Below are 25514 nucleotides of genomic sequence, written 5' to 3' on the forward strand. Positions count from 1 at the left end.
TTGACTGACTTTTATATCTGATTATGAGATTAAAGACAAATAATAAATACTTAGGAAATGTTTTATTAATTCGATATTTTTAGGTCAAAAGCAATATTGGATAGTACGTTTAAAGGGAGGATTGTCTGCGCATCAATGTTTAGTACGCAATCATTCACATTTACATTGAACAACAAAGAAATGCTCACGACAGTCTTTATGAGTTTCATTTTATTTGGGTTGTTGTAAACGCATTACAGGAAGACAAAGAGTAGAGTAACAGGACGAACCTGTAAAAAAATATTTGGGGAATTTGAGGCTCAAATAAAACTTCTTCACTCAGCTCCTTTTCAATTTCCTTCAAAATAAGAAGTAAAAAGTTAAAGGCACACTGAAAGTTTTAAATAAACATCATAGGCTTCCCTTTTAGATCCTTGGTCTTCCTTGCTTTGCTGTTGCAATTTTTTTTAATTTTTATTTGTATTCTTAAGTGTGATGTAATCTTACTGCTGTGCACCCTCATTCAGTGGTGCATCTTTAGATCTCTCTTAATTCAGCCATTATATTTGATCTATTTTTGTTTTCAACTATTTGCAAAAATTGCTTTAATTTTTACTATATAAGTATATATTTTTTTATTCCAGTTTTACTACAACCACCATCAGACTGCAGTAAAGTAATATAGCAAGGTCATTTGACCCCCCAAAATAAAATAAGTTTTACTTTTTATAGAAAATCATATATAATAATTAAATATATTTTCATTTATTACTGTCATTGGTTTCCATTGAAAACAGTTGTGTTGTGTGACGTACTAATGAAGAGGAATAAAGTTGGTGGACAGACTCATAAACTATTAAAATCATATAATTGAGGTTGAAATAATTCTCAAGGCTTAAAAACAAAACAGAAGGACTTCTTAAAGCATTTTATTTACTGATGTAAATACTTTGGCTTGATTGTCCAGCACATGTTTATACATCACGTATATAAAACACTGAAGCACAGCTGGGTGAAGCAGAAACAACATAATACTGCACATTTCTGAAACTTAACTTAAAACAAACCTTTTTTTTAAACCAGATCACATATACACTCATCCTTCATTGTGACTTGCGGCACCGTTTAACAAACAACTTAGAAACCCATTAAAAATGTAAACCAATGCTGCAAAAATAATATTCAACAGCACCTGACAGTCAAATGAAAAAGTACCGTTGAGTGGTTCCAAAAGAAACAGACAAACATGGCACGTGTGGCTTTGGCAAATTAAACACAGCAGCAGTGATGGTGCCATATTGAGTTTGATGTGTGTGTGTGGAAGGAGTTGGTGACGCCGCTACTGGTCTGAAAGGTGCTATATTGCTTCTCCTTTGTTTACATCATGAAAAGTTCGATACCAGACATAATTTAAGGCACAAGAGGCATCCCTGCTGACTCCTTCGTGGTTTAAGCATGACAATAGAAAGGCACTAAGGAGAACTTTACAGAGACACAGCTTCAGAACAACCCTGAGGAAAGCCTGTGGTTGCATAGTTACCCCTACAATCCCACATTATAACTGAAGCAAAGGGTTAGTAATGAACAGAAAGAAGGGCTGTGAGTAGACCTCTCATGAACTTTCCAAAACTGAACACTCAAACATAACTCTGCACTGTGGTTAACTTGCATCCGTTTCTCTTTTGTGGTGTCACAGTGGTTAACTGAATCTCCAATAACTGTTGAAGGTCAAAGCAAAAACAAAGAGAGTGTCCCCGGAGTTCTTCATGCTTGCATCACTCCTTCACCTGGGTATAGGAGGAAGAGGTGGGGCTCCGCGCTCTTTCCTGCCTGGCCCTGGGTCAGAAACAAAATCACTTCACTCAGGGTGCAGAGAAAGCCAACCACAAACCTGAACGTAAACAACTGCACTTTTTTAATACAGCAGTCATTACGGTACGATCACCAGAGTCTCAGTATGTTCAATATGTTCACTCGACCATAATGTGGAGACTCTTGTTGCGCTACTTGCATCAGAGTGGTTAACCATGTCACCAATGTCACAAATGTAAGCGATGTCACCAACAAGTGAATGAAGTGTAATGAGCCAGAAAACATTTAAATGAAGAATTTGACAGCACTTTCTACCACATGCGTGACATCTATATCCACAAAATGCAATGTTTGTCATTGGGTCATTTGCAAAGTATGTGTCTGTTCTTCTCGATGGTCAGGGGAACATTGTGTCGTGATTGACATGTATTAGTCATGGCATTCCTGCGATAGAGCACCAAAACCAGAATCAACTCACCAGCATATAATTTTGTACCTCTGAAGATTTATTTCATTTGCCAGGGGAAATTGCGCATCCACGACGGAGTTTTAACCTACCACTTCCGGGTTTGCTGAACCACACGTCCTGATTGACTGACATGTACAGGGCATTGTTTTTATTTGCTACTGCACCAAAATCAGGATGCACAACTGAGTAGACAGTTAATAAGTTTATTCATTTGCCACAGTGAACACTCATGTGTTGACTGGCTCTGGTTCTGCTCACTGCTTGCATCCACTTCAACACACTTGTACTTGCCATTATTTATTACTGTGAAACTTCCGACAGTGGAATAAATGCAGTCTCAGTTATGGAACACCAGAACCACCAGACCATTTGGTCAGTAGAAGTAGTGTCCATGTCTTCTAGAGGCATCTAATTTGATTGACACTTGTTTGGGGCACCCGCCACCTGTCAATCAAATATACCAATCCTAAAACGTGGATTTCTAATTGAAATAACATTGTAAATAGATCAGGCTAGTTGTGAAGACACGAACACATATGGGGTCTGCACACTACACCGCTCCTTCCAAAACAACAATGAATGCAGGTGTGTGTGTGGGTGCATGTGCGTGTGTTTGTTTGTTTGTTTGTTTGTGTGTGTGTGTGTGTGTGTGTGTGTGTGGTCTTGTTTATATTGCCTCATGGGGTCCAGTTCTTGACGAAACACTACCCTCGTGGGGACCTTATATCTCTGTGCGGACCTTTTTCCCCACAGGTCCAAACCTCAATTTGAGGATGAAGACTTCAAAATAATGGGTTTAGAGTCCTGGTTAAGGTTAGCCATGTGTTTTGGAGGGTTTAGTAAAGGGTGAGAGGCTGGGGAAAGGGAAAGCATAATGGCAATGAGAAACACAGGGATAGCAATACAAACGTGTGTGTATGCATGTGTTTGGGGTGGACTTGTTTGTACCACTTTGTGGAGATCAACTCTTGACAAAACACCATCCTTATGAGGACCAAATGACTTTACGGGGACAAGGTTAAGCCTTAATTCGAGTCATTCAAAATAACTGGGTCATAATAATTGTATTTCAGTTTGGTTCAGAATCTTGGTTAAGGTTAACCATTTGTTTTGGACGGTTTGGTTTAAGGTGAGGGGCTGGGGAAAGGGTTATGTCATTGTGAAACCTCTCAATAACACCAAAAGGATAGAAATACAAGTGTGTGTGTATCAGGTGTGTGTCTGACCTTTGCCATCACTCTTGGTCATCTTGCTTGGGTAGGTCTTCTGGAAGGGCACGTAGGGCTCGGGTGGAGGGAGGTCTGAAACGGGGTGGAAACTGAACCGACACTCCCACTCATCTGCTAATGGACCAAAGAGGAAAGGAGGTCAATGGATCGGTCCATTTTACAGCTCCAGCGTTCGTCACAGTCACAATGCTCAATACACATGCGGTGCCATGACAAACTGAGGTGAGCCTTCTCCTATCGCGACACATTTTATTGCCACCGCTAACACAGCAGCCGACTTAGTCGCGGTGGTTTCACGCCGCAGGGTTGGACATCAGACGCTAGCTCTGTGATCTCTTCTCCCTTGACTCCTTGAGAGGCCAGCTGACACTTGATGGGGTGAAACCAGCACACAGGGAGGTCAGTGGGTTTCTCTGATTTAGCTGAATACATGAAACTCAGCGTAAAAACAACAGTGAGGGAAGCAGGGTCTCTGTAGCCACTGCCAGTGTTTTTGTTTCTGTCTGCAGTTTTCAAAAGCAGAGGAGGAGCTTGACGCATCTTCAGAATGTGTGGATCTTACTGATTTTTAAATGCATTTTGTGCTTCCATTTTTTATTTTTTTTTATGTGATAAAACAGTTTCTTTTGACTCACCTTGTGTCTGGTGGTGGGAGGTTTGGAAGCCATTACCCATAGGAGGAGGAGGAAGAGGGGGCCCTCCGATCCCAGGCCTGTCTGGAGGGAGGGGGGGTCTGCCTGGTCCACTTCGGGGGGGCTCAGGTCCTGGTCGTCCGACAGGTGAAGGAGCAGGTGATGTTCTCATGCTGCCGCCAAAGCTCCGACCCGTGGATGGAGGGGGAGGGAGAGGCCCTTTGGAGGGTGACCCCAAAAAGGACTGAAAATGATTTGGTGCTCAAATCATGCACTTGCTTAGTGTACTACCTGTGCGAACTGAGGGCTGGTTCTTTCCAAGAGCTGGGGGTCTCTCGTTGGGCGGAGGTGGCAAGGGTCCGCTTCGGCCATGTGGTGGAGACGCAGCGTGGCTGGTGGGCAGACAGGACGATTAGGAACGAGATGCTGAGCTAAAAACGCAAACCCAACATTTGTGCAGGAAGAGGTGCAAAGAACTGTGGGTAAGCCTTTTAAGTGCTCTTCCACTGTCAGACATTTGCTTGTTCATTAGTTGAGCACATTCGTCTGTTGGACATTCATTCGCTCATTCAATATGTGTCCATTCATTCATTCGTTTGTTGGAAATCCTTCGCCAATTTGTTCAGTTCAATTTTTTTTAATGACTTTGTTCAACTGTTCGTCGTGGTTTTGTTGTTTATTCTCATTTATTCATCCTTCTGTTTGTTCGTTCATTTGGTGGTTTCTTGGTGCAAAGACAGCTTTCAGACAAGCAGCATCAGTTTAAACTAAAAGCAAAAATAGGGAACAAATTAAAAAGATCCAACTCTGGAACTGTAGGAATCAGGTCTAAACGAAGCCCACCTACTGCAGGGCCAACTGAGTTTTGCCAAACTGGATTGCATTTTAGACAAATAAATAACTAAATGTACTTCTACACCCTGAATAAATTGAATTATTATTAATAATATTTTTTATTCATTTGGAACGACATTATTATTTGAATAGTAAGATCCTTTCAAACACCAGATGGCACTGCAATTCAAGTAACTATCAGTAACCATTATGAAAGTATTTTTAGCTTTATATTTTAGCTCTAAAATGCCTATTTCAGAAGGAATGTTATGAAACAAACGCATTACAAAACTAAGATGAAGTTTTAAAAAAAAGCCGAACTTTCTGAGAACGTTGCAGACCTTGGACTTGTGCATCAAGTTTATCTGGTTATAACAAATACTACATGAGTGCTAATAGCTGACTAATTTATTTGGTCATGTTTAGTCCACAGACTGGAATGGGGTTGGGTCAGAACCAAGGGCAGTGACTGATATCTAGTACCTGTTGAGTGAGCTGTTCCTCTGCGGCAGCCGAGGGGTGTTGTGGTCATCTCCAACCACTGGAGAAGGAGGAAGAGGAGGGGGTCCGGGTCGGCTAGGTGGGAGGGGAGGTGCACCCCCACCAAATGATGCGCGAGGAGATGATGAGACTGAGGAGGGCTTGGAGTTGAAAGAGGGCGGAGGGGGCGGCATGTCTCGAGACAGAGCTTGACGCGGAGCTCCAATAGGTGGTGGCGGAGGCCGGTCATCGGGGAGTGGGGGCCTCCCGACAGGGGCTGGCGGTAAAGGAGGCCGGTTGCTGTTTGAGGGTGGTGGAGGTGGAGGAGGGCTGGAAAAGCTGGACCGTGCCCCTGGTGAGCCCCCTGGTGGTGGAGGAAGTGGCCCATGTCTTCCAGGTGGAAGACTAGGAGGAGAGGGTGAAGAGGAATAACTCGGTCTCGGTGATGCTGGCATTGAAGGTGGTGGTGGTGGACCCCCACGAGACTGGTTGGGTCGCGGAGTGTTAGGGATCGGAGGGGGCCCTCCCGGAGTGTCCGGTCGTGAGAAACTGGGACGACCCTTTGGAAGGTCAGGAACACTGGCACGGGAGCTGGCAGACGAGCCGGGAAATCTAGCTGGACCACTGGGGCTCCCACTACCACCAAAAGGAGTGGGGCCGGACGAACGACCTCCCGGGGGGAGTATCGGTCCTCGACTTGGAGCTGCGTCTGACATTTAAAACAACAGTTACACTCAGTGATTTCCAATCAGTACACGGACACTTCCTCACCTGTGGTGTCTCTGTTTCCTGCAGATCGAAGTTTCGGCATCCCACCTGCAAACAGTCCACCTAGACCAGCTGGAGATCCACCTCCGAAGCCACCTCCGCCTGCACCTCCTCCCCCTCCACCGCCGCCTATTCCACCACCTCCCTTTGGTTCTGATGAGACAATAGAGCAAATTAGGGTTCATTGACTGAACACACCACACAACAGTACAACTTGTACGGCATATTTCCAGGGCAAAGTACACTCATGTTACAAATCAAATTACAGATTATTATTACTGAAACAAGCAGCACCAGGGTGAGAATCAACTGATTACATTATTCACACACCTGACGGGTGAAAAGTCGATTGGTTGGAACAAAAACCTGCACGTACTGCAGCCCTTTGACGACAAATGTTTCTTGTCTTGTAAATCACCTTTATTGAGTCGAGCAATATGGAATAACATGAAACTACCAACACCATTATTTGGTTCATTGAAACGACACCAGAAACCGAAAGAACTGCGTAGAAAGTGTAGAGCTTCAGTGCATCAGTTTTGAAATTTACATTGACAATAATTCAATGGTCAAATACTTGTCTTCAGGCCAAAAATTAGGGTGCTCCGATTGATTGATCACCGATCGTGATCAGCCCATTGCAGCGTGATCGGTCAGTGCCGAACACAACAACTTATCATGTGTGACTGTCTGCGCTCTGATGAAGCCCCGCTGGTTGTGACGTGTCCACTCCTCCTTACTCGCTGCTCACTCGGCAGCAGCATGTCTGAAGATTCTTTCAATCTGTTATTTGAAGTTTGCATCCTGCACAGGAAAATGCTGTCCAGGGAAGCACGTTAAAATTAAATTCGCCATTTAAAGCACCAGCACTTGACGGAGCAAAGACAGTTTTCCGGGCTCGTGAAAGTGAGATCTCTGGAGTCTCTTTTGGAGTTGGGTGCAGAGTTCATCTGCCACCTGAATCTGAAACTTCCGGAGTGGAAACTTTCATAAATGTAAATGCAGTGTTCTCCGTCTCAGAGTCCCGCTACAAGTGGCCAGTATGTAAATATTTCACTGACTAGCAAAGTCTCTAGAGATTCAAGTGCAACGTCTCACATCGAATGAAATGTTTTTGAGTTGTCCTTCTGACAAAAGAACTGCTGCATTCTGTAAGGTTTTTTTTTCTATATTATGCCTTCTTGAAGAGGTATATTAAAACATGTCTGAATCAAAATGATTTAATGTTTCATGATTTCATATCATGTACACAGAAGGTCTCATCATTTTGATTACAAATTCATTGTCAATCCATGTGATCGGTATCAGTGATCGGTGGTGATCAGCACTCAGTGATCGGCAGCAAAAAACCTGATCGGAGCATCACTACCAAAAATAGGTAGAAATAAAAAAAAAAAGAAAAAAACTCACGTTATAATCTCAAACATATATGGAGGGTGTGGCGGATGATTTTTATCCACTAATTCATTGTTCATTCATCTTTTTCATCAATTATTATCTCCTGACTTAACGTCTTCCTTGTACACCACTTGCCAAATGGAAGAGAGACTCTATTTTCACACCACTATTTGAGATTGACCAGAAGGACATTTAAGAGCATGAAATAATATAGTATGATGTATGTATCATGTGTACAGGGGGCTCAAGAGACTCTGCTTACTATTATCTAAAGCTGGAGCGCTGCGATCATTCGTGACAGTCTTCTTCAGCTTGGTGCCTTTGCAGATGTCCGACAACAGCGCCCCCCTTCCTTTACCACTCGGGGGGCTCGGCCTCTGAAAGACAAATACATTTTTGGAATTAAAACTCCATCGATCCATCCAAGTCATTTTAAAATGACACAGGAGGAGGTGACGCTGGTCAAAGAAAATTCCACAGGTGACCAATGACGTCAATTAACAATGAAAAAACATCAGTCCCAGGAGACATTGTGATTGTTTATACTTAGGGCGTTGCACATTTAAACATTTAAAATAGCAAACTGAAGGCGTCTGCAAATAGTGTGAGCGGCAGAATGACTTACATCATTAAAAGACGGAGGAGGGGGAGCTCCCGGGGGAGGTGGAGGAGGTGGAACTGGCATCTTCTTCTCACCGCGTTACACTGTCTTGACTGGTGCCGGCACCCTGGTGAACAGATGAGTCAGGTTAGTGGACGGGAAGCACGATTACAACATTCTCAAGGAGATTCGGCAAAAATGGAGCAGACACAGAATAATTTTATAGTCACACATTATTTATTGATTCAAATTATTGGGGAAGAGTCCACAATTAGACATGAAAATTGTACTATTATATTTACCTGACTCGGATGCACAGGTCTTTTGAGTCACTTCCAAGCTATGAGAGCTACACTAAATGAATTAAATGGTATTATTAACTCAACGATAACAGTTTTGCAGATTTTTTTAGGCATTTAATGTATTTGTCCTGTGTTTAATCTATTTATTATATATATATATATATATATATGGGATGATTTGTCAATATACTTGCCCTTTGGTATATATATATATATATATATATATATATATATATATATATATATATATAGAGAGAGAGAGAGAGAGAGAGAGAGAGAGAGAGAGAGAGAGAGAGAGAGAGAGAGAGAGAGAGAGAGAGAGATTTTAGTCAGCAAATGATATAAAGACTTCTGTTTCCTCATCCCTCCTGTCATAAGGCTTGAATGGCCCACAGAAATGTAATAATCCTTAGCTAAATAACATTTTAAAAAGCAAATGAATAAAATTAAATATATGAATGGATATATAAATAATTACTTAAAAAAAAAAAGAAAATATTGACTATCAGGTAAATAATTAGGGAATAGATTGCTGACTTAAACAGATTAAATAAACAAGAACATATATGAAATAACACAAGGGAAAATGATACACACAATAGTATAATTAAAAAAGACATTGAATCGATACAATACACAAAAGAGAAAAAAAAACAAAAAACGTTTCAGTTGTTCATCACATAAAAGAGGAGAAATGAACCAGACACGCATAAATTCTGGCCTTGATTGTTCTGGCCCATATTGTTTATTTTGCATCAGTTTGACAATGGCACAATAAATCACGATATATATATATATATATATATATATATATATATATATATATATATATATATATGTGTGTGTGTGTGTGTGTGTGTGTGTGTGTGTATATATATATATATATACACACACATATACACATATATACACATACTTCAGTGCGTCAACAGAGTTACAAATACTGTAGTCTCTTAACCAGCTTGTTCTGAACAATAATCAAATATATAATTAATAATTGAATTCCTAGAATGAGAATGATTATTACATAAAAAGCTGTGGTGTGAAACTGTACTGGTTATAATATTCAAAGCACCATTTAATCTGAAAATAATATGGTGCACTTATATAAACAGGCTCGTCTCTGTCTGCCAGAGGTGATTTACTGCAGATAAGCCGTGTGTTCAATCATTGCCAAAATCTGGTCGATCACGAATGACCGACTTCCATTGATATCATAGATGCTGACTCAGAGATGTTTATATACCAATATTGAACATGGACACTCAAGCCACATGGATGGTGCAAAAAATAGAAACAGAATATGATTGCTTAATTCCCTTTTCAATGTTTAGAAGTAAATACATTTTTCACTCTGTATAAAGCTTCACTGTTTTAAGGAAGTATCCACCAGGGTTTGACACATCAAGTCTGCCCTCTCCATCTGAACTGAGGGCCTCCTTAGTCACACCTCTTCATGTCATCTGCCTCATTTTGCTTCTTCTGGTTCAACAAGTCCTCTCCTCTACACGTGTCCAAACCACCTGCAAACCTCCCCACATTCCTTCCTGGTCTCGTCCTTCCTGCTCACTCCCCGTAGCGTCCACAGTATCTCCATCTCATTTGAATGCTGCATCACTTAATCAAATGTGAAACACTTCCAGCTTCAGTATGCAAAGCACTGAGCGTTCAATCAACTCTACTAAGAGCTTAATTTTTTTTTTTTGAATAGTCAATACAACTATGGTTGAAACCTCCTCTGATGGAGTTCATCTAGTTTATATAAAAAAAAAGATCCCAGTTTGAATGAGGACACAAACTCAGCTAGCTCAGCTGGAAGACAGGAATACATCCTCAACTGAAGATATTGAAAGCTGTTTTGTTGCAGCTCCAGCCTGGAGTAGCATGAAGTACTAAGAAGCACACACATACTTTAGAAGGCACAATGAAGCAGTTGTGTCTGTTATAAGCTAGAAAATGATGCAGGAAATGGTAGTGGCACAATAAGAAGATGCACAAGATCCAGCGACTCAGTTCAAAAGTACAGCTTCTCAGGTTTTGCTGCTGGCTTCTCTTGACTGCATCGAGTGCGACTCTGACTTCACCATATGAGGCTGACTTCCGCAGATGTTGCAGAAAGACACACACAAGACTTCGACTTCCGTTGGAGGAAACTGGCTCGCGTGTTGAAATTTGAGATGCGCTCAACAACTTCCCCTCCCCGTGCACACACGCAGGCACTAATATTAGGGAAATCGCCACAATGGCTCCTTTGATCGATGAAGAGACAGAAGGAGAGAGCGACAGAAGACAGTGGGTCGGGAGGAATTCCACGGTGGCTACGCTTTGAAGCGTTGCGCACACACACCATAAACAACAACCACATGTTCCAGTTAACAAATGGCCATAAAAAGACTTCTTCCTCTTTCCTCACACACACACACACACACACACACAACACTTTAATTCTAAAATAAATCTGCAAGGACTTCCCTTATCTGTCACATATGTGAATCAGTTCTTATTAAACTCCTTCAAAGAACACCCAATTGTTAGAAGCAGGAGTTGGTCCAACATCCTCTTTGAATTTGTCAGGGGAACTTCCAAATGTCTCAGAAGGAAAGCAACGTTTAGTAGAATCTGGAAAGAGTTCTTGCTAATATATAAGCCATTAGCGGTTTCATTTTTATGCTACGACTGACTCATCAGCCATCACACCTCAACATTTTGCAACGTGAGGAAATACACACCTAACTAATATATTCTTTCATTAATCTGTCATTGTCATTTGGTCATCGTGTTGAACGTGCGGTTGGCTGCGTCGCTCTTCAGGTGGTGTTTAAGTGCCGCCCTTGCATGGGGAACATGCCTTTCCATGGTCTGCTGCCTTCCTAAATAAAAGGGTGTTTCCCTGACTAGTACTTTCAGCTGACCTCTTTTGCCAAAGTGTTATTTGTATCATCAAGATTACAAACGCTCCAGAGTCAAAGGAGATCCTTTTGTTGTTTTCACTTATAGTAATTCATCAATTTAGGGTTTCCATCTGGATTTTTTAAACCACAATAAGATAACACGGATCGGAACGCAGCCAATAATAAAGTGATTGAGAAAAAGAGGGGTAAATTTTTACATTGGTGACAATGAAAACGCTAGTTTCTAATGGCCAGGAGTGAATCTCTCTACAGTCAGCAGTAGTCCTCACGCGCTCCGTCTCTTCATATGTCGCAGCACTTTTTCACTGCCATCTAGGGCTGAACGATTTTGGAAAATAATCTAATTGCGATTTTTTTCTCTCAATATTGCGATTGCGATTAAATGTGCGATTATTTTTCAAGGTCCTCTTCTCATGCATTTTACAGCAAACACAACTAATAAATCAATCTGTATTATAATAAACCATATGTGATTCAGTATATATAATTGTTCTTCCTTATAGGCTATTCTTATGTTAAGATAAAGGCAAATGAAGCATGAATTAAAATGAAAGACGGTTTATTTGTCTACTTCAGTTTCAACTGTAGACTTACTAAACTGATAAATCACACAAACTAAAGTGCATATTACAACAATAATGCAAACCAATATGTGGCTTTACCACTCTAACACGTCCAACTCTTCATGTAAACGTAGATTGCACTTTTTAAGCACTGTCTGAACATAAACAGCCCATAATTAGTAATAAAAAAAAGCCGATTGGACAATAGACGTCACGTGACTACCGGGAACGTGCATGGAGTAACAGGCACGTATTGGCGCCACTTCTACGAGTGCGCATCAGTTTCATTTACAGGTGCGAGAGGAGGTGCAAAAGGGTGCACGCGCATACGGATCATGTGCTACGAGTATGTGGAACTTATGCACCCGTTTTGGCGGTGGTTGAGGTGGAAAACTTAGCAATGTGTCACAATTGCAGTTTCAAGAGCCCGTGTTTAGCCACTTGTATCTGTGCACTTAGAAAATGAAGGCAAAATTACTTTTCGTGTTTGTATGAATGTAAATCTTCTTTTTACACGCACGTGCCACGTGTTTACAGATGCAAATGTGCAGTTACGCGTATGTGCCTTTGACACATGGATACTAGTCTTGTGTTACGGGTATGTGCCACTTTTGCACCCATTTTACCTTCATAGGCTAAAGCCGTAATTTACAGCTCAATGGCTAAAGCTCACCGTTGCGCTGCGCAACGACGTGAAAGTCACGTGACCAGTCAAATCGCAGCCTTACGGTTAGAAAGTCACGTTTTATCATATTGCGGTATAATCGCAAATGCAATTAATCGTTCAGCCCTACTGCCATCATCAAATGAATGTGAGCTAGCTCTAGAACAAGTTTGAATAACGCATGTGACCACCCCAAAAAATCCGTACAACAGTGAATATCAAACCTTTAACAGGAGGAACCCCAAAAAGTAAAAAACAATAAGCCAACAGCTCTTTTGATGACAGCACAACAACACAGAGTACTACAAATGCATCTGTTGCGTAAAGACACACAAGCTCACATTTAGATCACCAGTTTCACGGTGATTCGAAGATCTTCAGCATTTTGGGTAATTCGTGGTTGAAGAGACAAGAGGGAAACAGGCGTAAATGTAGTTGCTTCCAAATGCTTGAGGGTTTAATACCTTAAAGTGCAGCCTGGAGTTGTAACGGCTGAGTCAGCACTGCTGAATCTGTGCTGAGTGGCTAAGCTAACATCCTGTGGTGCCGCTATATGAGCATATACACACTCTCCCGTACAGATGGCAGCGGATGGTGTGCTGGCTGAGACTTCTGAGCAAAAAAGAATGATTTTTAAGCACTAAAAATAGAAGAGTTGGAGGCAGCTTTCTCTCTGCTGTTGTCATGACTACTGACCCACACAAAATACTGACCGAAACAAAGGTCGAGCAGTGGGCGCTGATGAGGTATTTTCAAATGGTTTATATTTTCATAATCGGCAACGTGGTTCATTGAAAGAAGAACCTCAAGCTATGACGATGACATGGATGCTAGTTACCTCAATTTTAGTTTGGGGCTGACAGATTTTAGCGTCTTCTTTTACAAATCAGAGCTGAGACTCTTCAGTAGTGTCCACTGTCCAAGGTCTGCAGTGGTCACATGTGCCCTCAGGTTTCAGACGGTGAGCAAGTCATAGCTTTTGAACGTCAATTAATGTTGCCTGCATGAACACTTTCTCTACAAAAGCTTTATGATCTGTAATCTTTCTGATGCGCAACACCTCACATTTCCAGATCAAGTCTTAAGACTTACAGATGGACTTTAATGGGAGTCAATTGCAATCCATTTTGAAAGGCAGCTTCATCTGCCAAACAGTCACTCCCAAGTGTCTTTCTTTCGACAAGCAAGTTTAATAGTTTTAATAACAGTAATAATAGTTATCACCATTTTACTTTTCGTAACATATTTTCCAACTTACTGTATATCAACTTGTATTCATTAATTTTCTTGCTCTCATTATGTCTATGAGGGTAAAGGTATGACTTAAAAGTACGAGCCGGAGGAGACTCTGGAGTAGGCCTGCACAATTTTGGGAAATATATATATAAATTACTCTTCTTACAGCTTCATATTGTACTTAGTTTTAAGGTTTTGGAGGGCTTGGTAAATACTTAGACACGGTTGCAAACCACCTGAGACTGACGCTGATGATCTCATTTGAATACAAAATACAGCCACACAACCGAATGCAATTTTTTTTCGGAACAAGCTCAGTCTGATTGGTGGGATGATTCTCTTTACGAGTACTTCGTGTCACTGTGCTATCCAGTCATGTGTTCAGCATTTTGTCAATGGCTGAGGGTGAAGCCCGGACCATTGTTGTAACTGAGAAAGAAGAGGCCTAGAGCTTTAAACTCACAGTAGAAAGTAGCACTCTTGTATGTAAAATGCAAATTGAAATCAATGAAAAACTAAATCCCACATAGGGGAGAATAGAAATGACATTTTTTTCAAAACACTTTACGGTGCAGGCCAACCCTGTAGGTCGCAAGTTCATCCGACACATCGCACACTTCAGAGTCAACTGAAGGGGGTGGGAGCCTACTTGCTGCCCATATATGAACTCCTTATTGTGTTAGTTTGACATGAAATAGTCTGAGCAAACTACAATATATTTCCAAATTAATTTTATTGTTTTTAGCTTTTCATTTTCATAAAGGTCATACCACTTCACCAAATTAGAGCTCGACCTCTGGTTCATGACTGGAGGAGTTTCAGGTGACTTTAAATGACAGGATTTTGAAATCCCACCAGCAACAAACTATACCTATCCTTACAGCAAATTTCAGACAAGAAAAGACAGGTAGCTAAGAGTATGGGATTGTAGTACACATACTTCTTCTGGACGTAAGACACAGAAAAGCAGGCGTACCAAAAACTGCAACATTCGAGAAGCAGAACAACACAACTTTATATATAATTGTTGCACTACTTACTCAGTCTGTGTCCATAGAAGGATCAGCAAGATGTTCAGGAAACAATAGAAGATGCACCTCAGTTCATTTCTCATAAAAATGCAAAATGTGAAGAGCAGCCACATACAGCTGTAAGCAGAGGACAAAGTTCGTGATTAGCAGCAGCACAAAACTTTGAAAAACCAGGAACTTCTTGATGCAGCTTCCTCTAAACAGTGCGATCACACCTCTGCATATACACAAACATGTATATTTGAAGCAGACATCACTTCCTCTTCTTCACTTCCTGTCAGAGCTGAGTGAGCGCAGCAGCCAGCAGATAAATAGACATGAACTAAAAACAGTTTAGATGAACTGATGTTGAAATATATACAAATCGGGTTACATGTGGCCCGTCTGGACGAGTGGGGAGGGGTCAGGGGTGTGGCTCGTTGGGACAAGAAATTATTGTTATAAAAAAAAAAAAAAAAGGAAAATGACTCTCCAATTTAAAAGAGAAGTATTTTACATATCATTCACAAACTAGAAATCTCTGAAGTGCTAAATTTCCCTCTCCTACTAACCAGCTAGACATTTTTTTATATTGACAGCCAGGCCAATCTTTGCTGCCGATGCCTCTCAATGTTTTGGAATCTGCATCAATTCCAAAAAATTGAGAGGCATCGGCAGTATTATACAACAGAATATCATTGGAAATTTCTTAAACCATAAGGCAACCACAGAATCAGATCCTTTTTCAGTCGGGATGCACCCATACCAGTTTTTCCAAAATGAGTACGTTAATTTGAGTACACACTGATACCAACACCAAATACTTACGCTATGACACATAAAGTTACTTTGAGTTTCTTTTGTCCATATATATCATTATTTGAACATTTCTTAGTATGTTTTTTACATTGATGAGGGTCACAAGTTTCACTGCAGTACAAACATACATTTTACAAAACTGTCATCAACTGACACTCAAAAACTGCATGCTGCCATAAAGTGGTACGGTTCCATGGGATCAGAAGTCATTTTACGAGTACTCAAGGACCCAAGCCCAGTATCGGTATGTGAATAAATGATAATTTCATATTCTATTCTCAAAATGTTTATACAAACTGTCTGTCCTTTCTCTAGTGTGACCTATTAAAAATCGTGGGGTCATCATATTCATCTAATACAGCGAATGAGGCGTGTTTTTATCGTGATATGCAAAATTCTCATCGCTGGGATTGTTTTTAGCGGTATATCATGAACTATATGATGTCGCCCATCCCTATTGGACAGATACCCAATGCCGGTGTCAGTGCATCTCTACTTTTTAGTTAGCTTAAGGGAGTGTTTTTCAACCGTTTTCAAGTCACGGCACACTTCGTACATTGTGAAAATCCTGAGGCACACCTCCAACTGTACCGCGGCCAAAGCGCAACTGAGCTTAGTCAAAAGTCCTGTCCCTTTTAATTTGTGAAAAACTGTAGCTACAGACACTCAGTGGAACAATTTGCAGAAAATGTATTTATTTAAAACATTTTCCAGTTAGGGTGGGTGATATGGTGAAAAATAATATGTTGGCGATAATGATAATTATCACGAAATACATTTTCATTCTATTCTATGTGTTGGACACACTACAGTCTCTCTTGAAACTATTTTATGGTGGACTTTGTCTCCAATATCATCATTTGTTTATACATACGCATACGCGCTTCGTGAGAGAGTGTGTCCGCAATCAGTGAACTCTAATCCGGGACACGGAAGCGGACGCCGCAGCCAATACCGGAGCGGATGTCTGCTGAATATCCAACCATATTCCTCACTGTGTTTCGCCAAGGCGCCAGCGCAGAAAAATCTATTAGGACCACTCGATCTTATAAAACAAACACCGATCCAGACACTCAGAGTAGACCACTGTCATTATCAAAGGTTGCCAGTATTAAAAATAAGTTTATAACTCCGATTGTGAACCCAGATGCACTAAACTCTCCAAGTGTCACACGCTGGTGTCGGCTGTCAAACGCAGCGGGGCTGGAGAGCGGGCCTGGAGAGTGGGGCTGGAGAGCGGGGTTTGAGAGCGGGGCTGGAGAGCGGGGCTGGAGAGCGGGCCTGGAGAGCGGGGCTGGAGAGCGGGGTTTGAGAGCGGGGCTGGAGAGCGGGGCTGGAGAGCGGGGCTGCAGAGCGGCACGTGCCGTCACCGTCATGTATGCAAGTCCAATGCAGTGAATGTGCCGTGTGTTTATCGAATTTATCATGACATACAAAATTTTTATCGTGTATTCACGGTACATCGTGCGTCTCCAGAAAGGGGTGGGTAATATGGCAAAAATACATCATTATTTATTTTTAAAAAAACTGTTTTGCATGATTTTATATTAGTGCAAGACATTTCCAGACATATCTTGAACATTCTTTGCCTCAGCTTGCTTCATAACAACGACGACTCTTCTTCAATCTCTTCACATTTTGGTGCGCACTGATTTGGTTCTGCATTTACTTTTTAGCCAACTTTTAAACCACAAAGCAAACTTGACAGTGTTAATAAAGTTTTGAAGGGATACGTCAGGTTAGCCATTAGCTCTGTTTAGCCGTTAGTTGGAGATGGACGAGTAGCGTCAGCACAGATCTATAGTGTCTCGAAAGAATGTGACAACATCCATGTTATCTCCTCACATTGGATCAATGGGTTCCAATTGTTCATTATTTAATGTCATCATATCGCCTACCTCTATCTCCGGACTAATGAGGTGAAAGTAGATCATTTCCCACGGCACATCTCTCACGGCACACTCGTGTGCACCAGCACACCATAGCACTCGATCACGCCCCCTCCACATCCAGATAAAATAAGATAAAAATTGAAAATGTTCAACCCAGCCAAATCAATCAAAATCAATAACCACTAGGGCTACAACAACTAGTCATCATAGTCAACTATAAGGGACTATGAAACTAGTAGTTCACTGGTTCATTTGTCGACGAGTCATGGCATCATTGATCTCATAGCACAGTAATGAGCGAAATGTCAAACTTGACAAACATTATTTTTTGATGGAATCAATCCAGTAACCAACGGAAGATAATAATAAAAACAAAGAATGTTGCGGTAATTTCTCAATAATATGGACATAATCCAGAACGACACATCTACGAGGCGGGATGCGGGGAACACTGATCAAAAGCACAAAGCCACGTCCTGTCATCTCACTGTCAAACTCTCTTCTTCAAAGCCAAATTACAAAAACAAGAGCACTATTGGCTCTCTCCCAGGAACTCAGCTTGTTCCGTTTATAGTCCGCAGTCTCCGGGAATACACGACTGTTGCAGTACTGTGAAAACAGTATTGTAAATAATAGATGGTCCCAAAATAAAAGCATGGTTTTCATATTAAACTGCCCATGTGGTGTTGCCCTGTCTGTCAATACTAAAATAGGAATGCATGAATACTTCTAATGACAAAATGAAAAACGTCTGCAGTGGAGCTTAATGTTTTGAAAATGTGTGACTTATTCAGAAATATAAATAACATTGAGGTCTGTTGTTTCAAATCAAATTTATTATCATGCAAAACGTTATTGACCTCCAAACTGCCCAACTCTTCAGAATTACAACTGGGCTCTGATACTGTTGGTGACTACTGTTGGTGACAGCACATCATCGCAATACAAAACCTTTTTCTGCCAGACAGATATCCGACAACTTTCATCTGAAAGAAAATGGCATGGCAATGGTTTTAAGCCAGACAATGGCCTCAGACTTGAGAGTCGCCTATCCTTGAGTGAACAATTCTGCTGTAGTTTTAATATGCCTTAGATGGTAGCAGTAGTTGCTTTGACTAACACGTTATTTGAGTTGAATAAATACATTTACCATATTCAACTGACTAAACAAGCATGAGGAAGAAAAACTTAACACCAGATGGGAATGAATTCCAGACCCATTGAGTCCAACAGAGCAGCTTGAGATCTGTTATGGTATGCTGTTTATCTATAGGTTCATCATACATTCTTATCGTTTCACAAAAAGCTCCAAAAACTCCCTTCATGTGTGTATCTGTGTGATAAAATAGGAATGCATAAATACTTCTAATGGCAAAATGAAAAACGTCTGCAGTGAAGCTTAATGTTTTGAAAATATGTGACTTAGTCAGAAAAATAAATAATATTGAGGTTTGTTGTCTCTTTTTTCTGCCTGCCAGATATCCGACAGCATTTATTTGAAAGAAAATGACATGGCAATGGTTTTAAGCCAGACAATGGCCTCAGACTTGAGAGTCGCTGATCCTTGAGTTAACAATTCTGCTGTAGTTTTAATATGCTTTAGATGGTAGCAGGTATGGTATGCTGTTTATCTATAGGTTCATCATATATTCTCATAGTTTCACAAAAACCTCCGAACACTCCCTTTGTGTGTGTATCTGTGTGATTTATTTCTTCAAGTCTGATGATGAAATGACAAGGGTTTCTCACATCCTGTCAGTCACATGAGTATTAGTTCAACAAGCCTGGAGGCCACTCACACATTGGTCGTGACTCACGCGGTGCCGCCCAAGATGTTATAAAACACTGGGACCAACTCTGCAAATGAAGTCATGCCAAAGTTGACTGACTAATTGAGAAAAACGGAAAATTACTTTTGCCATTTCTTTTAGACGTGATGGTGACTAAAGAGTGTAAATTCATTTTGTATGTTATAAATCACTGCTACAAGTCTGTGAAATAAACAAAGAAATGTGTCTTTTGGTGTGAATTATGAATGCTTGAAAGATATCGTCCTGATATCGTGATAGTCCAACACACACTCACTCGCATGGCGTAATACGTTGACGGGAAAGTGGACTTTTGTGTCCTATAAGGCAGCTTTTTGTGTCAAATGTCTCAGAAATAGCAGTGTGCACAGGTAGGGTCGGGGCCCCAAGGATTCCTGGCTTGGAGCCCCAAGAGACCCCAGCAACGCCACTGTTGCATGCCAGGATGAGTAAACCGCAACTGCACGAAGTAATCAGCATCCTCACAACACAACTATGGCTTTGTTTCTGTTTAATTCCAACTCAACCGGACGTGATCACATGTAATACTCTGGCAGGCATGGAGTATTACACAAACAGAAGAGCATACATGTTCAACTGACAAACTCTTGGTTCGTCCTACTGCACTGCAGAGGAATGACAGGAACTCTATTGCTACGAGGAATTCAAACTAGTTCTGTCAGAGAGCACATGAATGAAGAGCTAAGGACAACGTAAACAAGCTGTCCTGTGTCGTACTACCACCAAACTCTTTACACAATTTCAGGCTTTGCTGAATCCTCAGACACAGTAATTAGATCCGAGGATGACTGAGGAGCCAGTGTGAGCTGCGGCTGCTCGTCCTGGGTGACCGCCAGCACAGGAACTAGCCGAGGACCAAATATGAAGCCCGGTCCAGAACACACAGATGTTAGGCGATCTATCAGTGAGCTTCAGTTCAATGCAACTATTGTGTGTGTATCTTCAGTAAGAACAGTGTCATGATACTGAGTTAAATCAATATTTGCTTGTATGGCAGATTTTATAGCCGTCAAACTGGTCTGACTATATCAAATAGTGATTAAGGGTGAGAAGGGGCTCGCATTAGTTCAAAATAAAAAAGATATTTTGTTGTTTTTCCGTATACCAACGCCACGCAGGAAACTGAAACCCATCCAACAGTAGTATGCCGTCTTCTTCTTTTACTCAGAAGGAGCAACTTGAATAGTCGTCTGTTATTGGCCAGGGACTCGAAGCAAATCTGTCTTTTCCTCATAGTCAGAGGTGGATGACGACATGCTCATTCTGGCATTGGAACCACTGCAGTATTCTCATTCAAAACTTGACAGATACATGACAGAAAATGTTGGTCCAAGTCCTTAACGCAGTGATACACGCCAGGGTAAAAACTGCTCCCTGGTAACGTCTCAAAGCAGCTTAGTGTCAGGAATATTAAAAAATAGGGTTGGCATGGACGGCCATGGCCATTACTCAAGACTTTGCTGAAAAACAGTCTGCTTATAAGACGTCACATCTTCATTGCACCTTTGTTCTTGCTCTTGCACGGTGAAACGGCCGTCTACTTGTCATCTATCATGTTAGTGTGGAGTCGCGTAGTTTCCAGCATCTAGTGCCGAGTCGCCTGAGCTGAGAAGCTCACCCCCCGTGGACTCGGACTTCTGAGCTGAACGCGCTTTGTCTCGAGACAGAGTGTGCAGTGTGAAACCGCCCTTAATGAACCCAAAGGTGCGGGAAAATCTTTCTCCATGGAAACAAGAGAACTGGACTATATAGTGGTACCTACTGGTATTGGTCTGCTAGGCTCAGTGCAGGAATGTGCAAACCATGACTGTTCACTGCTAAGTATATCTGTGGATTTAACAGTGAAATCATTGCCGTTTCGGACCGTTAACTCAAGAAGTAGGGATGACATTTAATCTTTGGAAGTCAGGATCATCTGTACTGCCTTAGTGCACTCGAATGCACTTCCCTCTCAGATTATTAATATTATACTTGATTTTAAATTCAGGACATGAGTGATCCACCACTCAGCTTTCTCTAACAATCCACCAGTGAGAGTTGGAGCTCTGTGTGTTTCATTTAAAAGAAACAGCAGTGAGAAGCGGTTAAGTTTATGATACAGAAAACATTTCTGGTGCAATGTTTGTTCATGACCATGAGGAAATATGTCACACATAAAGTGGAAACAGCAACTAAACCAGTGTGAATGTACCAAACACACGCCATTAAAGAGCCACCTAGTAGCCACTCTGCAAGAATGGTTCACCTCCCATGAAAGGGGTAGGCACTTCCCAACCACTCGGTAAAGTGGACCAGTAACAGAACAAAGCTGATTTTGAAGCAGTCCCACAGAGAAATTAGGAAGAAGAGAGGATGACAATTATCGAACAGGTGAGAATGAAACCGCTAGTTTTTAATCATGAGAGGTGAATCTCTCTCTAACCTGCACAGGTCCTCGTGTGCACGTTCTCTTGTGTCCGGCGAAAAAGTTCCACAAGATGCAGACTTCAGTTACTGTGATGTTCATTTCCTGATTTTTCCATAAAACCACGCTGTAACCCACCAGAATCATGTCCACCTCAATGATGCTTTATGTGTTTTTCGATTGTTTCAATGTTTCCACCTCATTTTAATACGTCTGATAATAGTCATTGACTATCTTAATGATAAGTTGGTAGGGCAGGGCAAAATGGCAAACAAAAAAATTATCACGATAAATCTCAACACTGGTTAGCTAGGTGGCTAATGCTACAAACAGACTCGGCTATCCTCAGTCTAATCCATTAGTTCAATAACTGTACTGAATCAGACATTCCATGAGGCTCACACCAGCGACAAGCGAATGCACAAGCTATATTTTGGTCTTTGCCGTCATCACTCGGACTCTGAGCACTGCGGCCTCTGGTGACCGAGGAGAGGAGGTGCATTAAAATAACTGAAGAGTCTCTTTTTATTTAGTCAACATGACATATTGTAGTGTTGTCATTTAAATAAATAATTGTTCTATACTCGCATGCACTTGTATAGTGCTGGATTTTAATTTCCCCAAATGGGGGTCTAAAAAGTTGGGCAAATGTTCCATCTGACTTTATTCCCATGCTATTTACATGATCCGGGAACCTCAGCTATTTCTTTGCGTTCTCCTCACTACAGAATAGCAGTGATGTAAAGACCAGTCGACACAAGAAGCCGTCTGTAATTTAATAGTTGATGGTTGTCATTGCAACTAAAGATGAATGAATATATTAAACGGCTTATCAATCCACACCCACCACAGAAATGATCAGAGATCGGAAAGTAAAGACTGGAGTGGAGCCAGATCCTCTCAACATTTGTCAGCTGAGAAATTGTCTTAGATAACGTAACATTTAACAGTGCTTCCTTAACCTATAACCAATTCGTATTGAATTAAGGATACACACAGTTGCACACCTTTAAAACAACCTTGGAGAAGAGCAAAGACGTGTTAGTAAAATTGATCATCTGGTTCGAAGAAGACGTACTGACGCAGATGTGTGTCCTCCAGAGTCATCAACCGGGGTGTTTACGGTACAGTCTGATCCCTGAGTGTGTCTATGCAAGTGTCTGCTGCTCGCACTCGTGAGGCATTCTGTCAAACTGGTTGCACTCAAATTCCAGTTTCCCCCTTCAAGATGAGGACCATGTTTGTGACGAATTTCTTCAGTCCGTCTATGAGTCGCAGCTCTCGGTGGGAAGGAAACATGACAGGAAACATTTCTCAGCATCATTTTCGCGTTGAAGCGAAGGCTGCAGCCTCAACTGCCCTGCACCGCGTTGTGACTTCATTTCTCAGCAACTCAGCCTCTTTTCTGGGCTAAAACAAACATTTCCAGCGAACAACCCTGCCAGCTCCGCAGCATAAATCGATTCCAGCTGCTGCACATCATGACAACAACGAGAGTTCCAAATCAAGTCCCGAGTCAAGTCTCGCCTTCGAAAACAACTTTCACTCGTTAGCTTTACGTACCTCCGACGGCGTGAAGTCCTGAGAACGACTTTCAAGGTTCCATCGACCGTCAGAATGCGTTTTGCGTTCAGCCAATCCCGAAGGCAGCAGGGTTCTGCAGGCAGGCGGGTCCAGGCGAACTGGCCTCATCCAGAACCGGAGCGCCGAGGGTTGTGCTAATGCTGCTGCGCACACAGGGGCGTAGCGAGTCACGGCCGGGCCCGGCCCCTCTTTAAACAGCAGTCAATAGATCACTTCCAAGTTGCCAATAAAAAAAATTGACAGCACATTTAACGGTAAATATTGTACATGTATATTAGCCTTTGAGCTGGTTGAATCACACGAAGAGTTATGATTAATAAATAGGTTGAACAGCGAAATATACAGATCTAAAGTTACGCTTAATATTAGACCTGCACATTTTTACTGGCTTTTTTTGTGCGTTTGGCTGATGGTCATATTTCAGCATGATGATGCATCATTAGCTAATGCGGTTGATTTCACAATGTGTTCAAATGCTCACCTGAAAAAAATCTAGGTCATTTGTTTCGTCAAAAGACAAAAAAACGTAGACGATATTCTTAAACAATCAATGACTCTGTCAATACACACTCTACTCCAAGCATCTTTGGGATGAAACTTTATCGCGAGGAGCCACTGCAGCCCACCATGAATCACTGTGCAACCCTGTGTGTTTTAATGAAGCGTTTCCTGAGTGCTCTTTAATGCATTTGAGTCATCCTGCTGTTGCCCGTTGAAACTGAATGTTTTGGTGGACGGGACCATGAGTCTGCATGTCTCTATTCCTGGCCACTGCAGCTGCGTCTGTTATCCCGCTTTCAGCTGTGCAGAACTGTTTCCAGATGTGGAACAGGAGGGGAAAGTGTGTATGAGTCCGGACTGAAGAAACGGCTATTAAAATTTCCGGCCACCTCGTTTTCATATTAATGCACGTGTCGGTTAGAATTAATAATAAAAAAAAAACCTTCAATATACATATACTCTGAAGCATTCAAAGTCCCATAAATAGTATACAACTGAATGGACGTAAATGCCACGGCATTCAATGGACGAATAAATTCGGAAGGGGAAATTTAGATTCTACACCGGTTGTCCATATTTTAAGCCAATCTAATGAAACAATAATCAAATAATTTTATTTGTTTCATAGCCGTTATTAATAGCAGGTTGCGCATATTGTGAAGCGAGCACCATCTGCCGGTGAGAATGGATCACATCATCTTGTAAAGGGAGGGGCTGCAACAGGAAGGGCATCCGGCACGATGAATGGAAAATTGTTCAAGTGTTTTGCAGCAGAAACTTAACCGCAAAAGGTCATTTCATGAACACGTATTTCTTACAACAAAAATCAGGAAGTACGCTAATGTAGTAACTGTACTTATAAAGGTACAGGACTGTCTCAGAAAATTCGAATATTGTGATGAAGTTCTTTATTTTCTGTCATGAAATGAAATAAACAAAAATGTCATACATTCTGGATTCATTACAAATAAACTGAAATATCGCAAGCCTTTTATTATGTTAATATTGCTGATTATGGCTTACAGCTTAAGATAACTCAAAAATCGTGTCTCAAAATATTAGAATATTTCCTCAGACCAAGTAAAAAAACAAAATGTATAACAGCAAAACAAAATCAGTCATTTGAAAATCCATTAATGCACTCAGTACTTGGTTGGGAATCCTTTTGCAGGGATTACTGCATCCATGCGGCGTGGCATGGAGGCAACCAGCCTGTGGCATTGCTGAGGTGTTATGGATGCCCAGGATGCTTCAATAGCGGCCTTCAGCTCATTTGCATTGTTGGGTCTGGTGTCTTTCAGCTTCATCTTCACAACACCCCACAAATTCTCAATGGGGTTCAGATCAGGGGAATTAGCAGGCCAATCCAGGACAGTAATGTCACGGTTAGTACCCCAGTTACTGGTGGTTTTGGCACTGTGGGTCCACGTATCAAAAGCCACTGTTCACAGACGTGTCTGGGAAATGGGCTACAATAGCTGTATTAATATCAAATATATTGTATATTTGATTTGTAATGAATCCAGAACGCATGCCATTTTTTTTGTTTTTGCATTACAGAAACTAAAGAACTTTATAACAATATTCTAATTTTCC

The 25514-nt window shown here is 41.4% G+C and overlaps 1 protein-coding gene across 3 annotated transcripts; it reads right to left on the bottom strand.

Moving 5' to 3' along the window:
• Positions 1-406: 406 nt before the first annotated feature.
• Positions 407-23537, bottom strand: wipf1b (WAS/WASL interacting protein family, member 1b). 3 transcript variants are annotated; one of them, XM_053875643.1, is made up of 10 exons: positions 23397-23537; positions 14920-15027; positions 8227-8329; positions 7864-7978; positions 6207-6356; positions 5439-6144; positions 4413-4513; positions 4125-4340; positions 3487-3600; positions 407-1815 (listed from the first exon to the last, which is right to left on the bottom strand). In XM_053875643.1, exons 3-10 carry the CDS (start codon positions 8284-8286, stop codon positions 1763-1765), a joined length of 1515 nt encoding a protein of 504 aa, XP_053731618.1. In that variant the 5' UTR covers positions 8287-8329; positions 14920-15027; positions 23397-23537; the 3' UTR covers positions 407-1762. The 3 variants fall into 3 exon arrangements, with proteins under 3 accessions (XP_053731618.1, XP_053731616.1, XP_053731617.1); XM_053875641.1 differs by having other exon boundaries at positions 3487-3603; XM_053875642.1 differs by lacking the exon at positions 14920-15027 and having other exon boundaries at positions 3487-3603.
• Between the last annotated feature and the right edge of the window lie 1977 nt (positions 23538-25514).

This window comes from Synchiropus splendidus, chromosome 9, assembly GCF_027744825.2.
Source record: "Synchiropus splendidus isolate RoL2022-P1 chromosome 9, RoL_Sspl_1.0, whole genome shotgun sequence".
Classification (NCBI taxonomy): domain Eukaryota; kingdom Metazoa; phylum Chordata; class Actinopteri; order Syngnathiformes; family Callionymidae; genus Synchiropus; species Synchiropus splendidus.

What these genes read in the sequence shown, in the direction of transcription:
- wipf1b (XM_053875642.1), bottom strand. Translation starts at nt 8,286, where the DNA reads ATGCCAGTTCCACCTCCTCCACCTCCCCCGGGAGCTCCCCCTCCTCCG. An exon ending in CCAGCCCTCAGTTCGCACAG is followed by an intron (nt 4,341 to 4,412) that starts GTAGTACACTAA and finishes CACCCTCCAAAG; the next exon opens with GGCCTCTCCCTCCCCCTCCA. An exon ending in CTCCCACCACCAGACACAAG is followed by an intron (nt 3,604 to 4,124) that starts GTGAGTCAAAAG and finishes TTGGTCCATTAG; the next exon opens with CAGATGAGTGGGAGTGTCGG.